Source organism: Arachis ipaensis, chromosome B08, assembly GCF_000816755.2.
Source record: "Arachis ipaensis cultivar K30076 chromosome B08, Araip1.1, whole genome shotgun sequence".
NCBI classification, from domain to species: domain Eukaryota; kingdom Viridiplantae; phylum Streptophyta; class Magnoliopsida; order Fabales; family Fabaceae; genus Arachis; species Arachis ipaensis.
The window spans coordinates 91,634,635-91,639,436 of record NC_029792.2 but is presented as its reverse complement, the minus strand read 5'-3'; the positions used below and the strand labels follow the sequence as shown (position 1 = coordinate 91,639,436).

Here is a 4,802-nt window from a genome sequence, read left to right as displayed (position 1 = left end):
TTCGTTCGTTCGCTTTCTCTTTCTTTCTTGGTTGCTATCTTTCTTTCTTTCCTTCCTTCTGTTTTCTTTAGCTCTCTGCAAAAATGTCTGGAATATCAGACACCGAGAGGATGATAACCCTAAAGACCGTCGAAGGCACCCTCTTCGACGTAAAATCCTCGATAGCGAAGGATCTCAAGACGGTCCAAGCCTTCATTGACGATTCCGACGACGACGTCACCAGCCCCATCCCACTCCCCAACGTCTTCACCCGCGAGCTCTCAAGAATCCTCGACTACCTCAACAACCACCACCGCTTCCGCTCCAGTATCGAAAAAGCCGACGAGGAAATGGCGCGCTACGACGCGGAGTTCGCGAAATCGATGAGCAACGAGGAACTCAAGGCTCTGATCCTCGCCGCTAACTACCTCAACGTGAAGGATCTCCTCGAATTTCTCAACCAAACCGTTGCGGATGTCATCCAGAACAAGAGCGTTGAGTTCGTGAGGAATTTCTTCGGGATCGAGAATGATTACACTCCCGAGGAAGAAGAGAAGTTACGCAACGAAAACGAGTGGGCCTTCAACGGTGTTGAGCAAGATTGAGATTTTCGATCATTGTCTGATTCGGTCAATTCGTTGATCGATTGAACATGTGTTTTGTGGAATTGGATAACAGGATTTATTCATTATTCATGGCTTTAAATGCCTTTAGATTCTTCAATTTTAGGTACTTGTTCATTTTTCGTTGTTATTAGAAGGTTAAATCTGATGTGATAATATCGGATATAGTCAGTAGCCGTTGTGCATGCAAGAAGAATGATGCAATAAATAAATTTGTAGTTTGTTCAATTATTCATGAATGGGATTTGTCTGCTACAACATGTATCTTATTGTTATTGTTCAATTAAGAACTATGATTTAGATTTGATGATTTAGATTTATGAAAAAGTATAGGTAACCAATAAGATTTTTGAACAATGTGTAAACAATATGAATTAATAGGGTTAAAAGAATAAATTTAATTAGTAGCATTAAATGAGAGTGTAGTGTATTTTCATTTGATTGGTGGTTGTTATGTTGTTCAAAATTTTCATTGTTCCCCTAGGAGCGAAGTATATTTTCTGTCTTAAACATAGTTCTTAATTGAACTGGGTGAAAATAAAACAAACTGTGAATATAACAAACTGTCTTCTTATCATTTTAATGGGTCCCCATTTTAACTTTCTTAAAAACTAACCCCATAAAAAGCAGTAAAATCACCAAAGAAATCTTATTAAAGTTTTCAAGAGAGGATTTGAGTTTATTTTAGCTCTCAAGTCTCAGCAATATCAAATACACAGGTGAACCAAAAAATTATTAATAGAGTACCGAATTCAACCTTGCCATTCGCAACATAAGAATAAGAACCTGTTTAACAATTTCAAGCTTCATAAGTAGCTAAGCTTTATGCGAAACTGCAAACTAATATAACTACCAGAAAACAATACATGAAAGTAAACACAGCAATAGAGATAACTCAAAGTATGAGCTCATACAACCACAGATAAGTGCAAGAACCAACAATCAATCTTTGGCAATTTTTCAATGCATTGAAAACTAAACTACGGCTTACCAAGGGGCATTCAGTTAATTTGCTAATAACAAAACATGCATCCTACTTTCCAACCTAATTGAATTGCCCATAGTCATATCGATGTTCAAGAGTCTGTTTGTTCCTGTTGGGGTGGCTGCTGTTGCGAGGGCGCCTGCGGCCATGGCATGAACGCCATTGGAGCTCGAGGCTGCTGTGTAGAATACAGTGCTGCTTGATCAACTGGCTTTCCCATTATCATCCCTGGAGGCCCTACAGGGTGCTGCGGAGAGACATAATAATATGGCATATCAGCCGGAGAACCCACTATTGGAATAGTAGCCTTTGCTATTCCGAGTCCCTCCTCTTTCAACTCATCTCTTGGAATGATATCAACCAAGAAATCAAAAACATCATTTCTCGAAATAGCAGCTGCTATATCATTCTTTTGCAGAGTTCTCCTCTTGTTCTCTTCGGTGTGGATCCAAGATCGCAAAGTCAACTCCAGAATGAACATTTCACATGCTTTTGCAAATATTACTGGGGCTTCTGCTGAAATCATCCGGACATCTTCATCGGCTTTCATGATCTTTTTAATGCGAGCAAGGGGGAGGCTGTGGTTCTTAAAGTCAATTGTTTGCTCAATTTCTTGCATTTGGTTTGCCCAGAATAGTTGAAGCTGCTGCTGCTGTTGCTGCTGTTGCTGGTGATGGAAGTGTTGCGCTTGCTGGTATGCAAGTTGGTGAGGGGAATTGGAAAAAGCGGTTGGAGACTGCGTTGGTGAAGGCACAACTACAGCAGGTGTACCAGATGCCATCATAGGAGCAGTCGGGTAGTGAGAAGAATAAGCCATTTGGCTAGCACTTGCTGCAACACCTATCACATGCTGTTGTTGTTGTTGTTGTTGCTGCTGCTGCTGCTGAGTCTGCTCAGATTTATCCATGACTAGTTACTTTTAACTATCCTCTCCTTACAGTTCTACCATAAGAAAAAGACACAAAGCGTCAAATTATTATTATTATTATATACTGTCCCAAATTTCCAAGTTTCTGAAATTTTCAAAAATGCCAAAGAACTTTTATCAAAACAATGCATTAATGCAGAAAAAATAAATGTCATCTAGCATGAGATCTATGAGAATTCAATATTTGTCTATTTTTCCCCATCTCATACCCCCTTTATTATCACCTTATTAACTACAATAACATTAGGAGAAAACAGCACCTCAGTTAAAAATTGGAATTTGTTTATCAAAATGAAAACAAATCATTTAACTAGTAGTTTGTAATATGAAGTATACCGTATCTAAGAAACAGGATCACCATAATTCATCACTTCTGGATTCATCTTAAATCAGAAACAATATAAACAAGATTACCATGCAGATTTCAGGGGAAAAAATGACAAAGACTATATACTTAACAAGTTTCTTCATTTCTGTGTTTGAAACTAGATACCATCCATAATTACTTGAACAACATAGATTAAAATAATGTCTTCCATTCCAATTTAGTCATGAAGGGATCCAAATTTGAAATAAAGTAAACATACTAACATAGTATTAAGGACACTTCTATTAAATGATTTAAACAAAACTAAACGTTGATGTGCCCCAAAAACATGAAAACAAAATAGTAATGTTAGAGAAACAATAATCTAAAGTTACCTTATTTAACTTAACCTTTATAATTTCATGTATTTAACATTTAAAAATACATACTTATTACATATAATACTATGCATTTATTTCAGAGGTAATTAATGAATGTAAAATGAGGCAACTTTGGGCTGGTTTTTATTGTCTCCCAAACATTTTTGAAAGAAAATTTTAATTGCATTTAACAGAACATAGGTTGAAAGTAAGGAAGATAAGAAAAGCAAAACGTCATTAGTCAGTATATCATATTCAGGTTCATCACAGTGCATATTTTTGTTGAAGACATAGACAACTTGTATAGAGAAGCATAATAGAAGATAAGACATCATAAAGACTGCATGCAGGGGGTGAAAATTTTGCTTATAACAGTTTATTGTGCATGTCGATTTTTTTTCAACTCTCTTCTATTTCAGCAAATTGGAATTTCTTTATCATATTGGATTCGAACAAAATAACACAGAAAATGGAGCATTTTAGAATTTAATCTCATTTTCTTCACAGTTCTCTTAAGGCAAACAAATTTCTAATAACTTTTGTCCTCAGGGTACTAATTATTACATTCTTTAACACACAAATGCCATGCAAGTGAAATGAAAACGTTTCAAACGAAATTCACACACCATCTGCGATTTTTCGCTTCCTGGGGAGAAAAAAATCGAAGATAAAAACCCATGAACCATCGCTTTACTCTGCTCCAAAGACCCCAAAAAGTTCGTTACATATAAGCAACAAGCACATTCAAAAGAAGCACAAAGACTCTTTTTAGTCCCCAAGCAGCAGCATAACTAACATAAGAACAAAAAAGAAAAAGCTTTGGCACTGCTGATTCCAGCTCATGTTTCATTTTCTCAGCGTTTCCATGTAGCCAAACACTTGGAGCAAAGTTGAAAAATACTTCACGAACCGGAAAATAAAAGTAGAGGGGAGAGAGAGAGAGTAAAGAGGAAGAGCTGTTTGAGAAAGTTACCAAGTCATGGAAATTGAGGTCGAGTTTTTGGCGGAGGGAGGATCGTCTACGGCGGAGAAACCCTAGCAGAGAGAAAACCAGGGTAAAGTCAGAAAGAGAGAACAGGAAAAAGTGGGAAGGGGAGATACAGTGAAGTGAGAAGTGAAGAGTAGAGAATGCGTTTGAAATTGAGATTGAAATGAAGAGAAAGAGAGAGAAGAGGGGTCTTCTGTCTCTGGGAGCATCTGCCGATCGACACGTGGCGGTAACTGAGAGTTCTGACATGTCTGTATGCATTGGGGATGTCCATGTGTCATATATTTAGTGGTAGCTGCTACATTAGTATAAACGAAAGCGACGTATCGTCGGAGATGACAGCGCATGCGGGGCTGCGAACAAGTAAGCTAAGCTTACTCAAATTATTAATTATTAAGAGATAAATAGTAAACAAAAATGTAAAATGTGTTTTGTTTGTTCATTGTTTGATTTTATTTTTGATAAAACAAAAAAGATAAGTGAAAATATGTTTAGTTAGTTTTTTGAAAAAGTTGAATTTTTAAAAGGTGTTTGCTTTGGTAATATAATTAGTTTATACATACTAGTATGAAAAAAAAAATATACAAGTAAAAAGTTGCATATAGATTTTAT

General features: G+C 36.6%; 2 protein-coding genes across 3 annotated transcripts; one reads left to right on the top strand and one right to left on the bottom strand.

Annotated features, from left to right (window-relative positions):
* Positions 7–871, top strand: LOC107611842 (SKP1-like protein 13). The gene has a single exon (XM_016313733.2). The coding sequence runs from the start codon at positions 84–86 to the stop codon at positions 582–584; it is 501 nt and encodes a 166-aa protein (XP_016169219.1). The 5' UTR covers positions 7–83; the 3' UTR covers positions 585–871.
* Positions 1,323–4,374, bottom strand: LOC107613813 (nuclear transcription factor Y subunit C-2). 2 transcript variants are annotated; one of them, XM_016315974.2, is made up of 2 exons: positions 4,176–4,374; positions 1,323–2,529 (listed from the first exon to the last, which is right to left on the bottom strand). In XM_016315974.2, the coding sequence occupies exon 2, from the start codon at positions 2,492–2,494 to the stop codon at positions 1,679–1,681; it is 816 nt and encodes a 271-aa protein (XP_016171460.1). In that variant the 5' UTR covers positions 2,495–2,529; positions 4,176–4,374; the 3' UTR covers positions 1,323–1,678. The 2 variants fall into 2 exon arrangements, with proteins under 2 accessions (XP_016171460.1, XP_020965222.1); XM_021109563.1 differs by lacking the exon at positions 4,176–4,374 and adding an exon at positions 3,829–4,150.

Coding starts and splice junctions, on each gene's coding strand:
- LOC107613813 (XM_016315974.2), bottom strand. CDS start 2,494: ATGGATAAATCTGAGCAGACTCAGCAGCAGCAGCAGCAACAACAACAA.
- LOC107611842 (XM_016313733.2), top strand. CDS start 84: ATGTCTGGAATATCAGACACCGAGAGGATGATAACCCTAAAGACCGTC.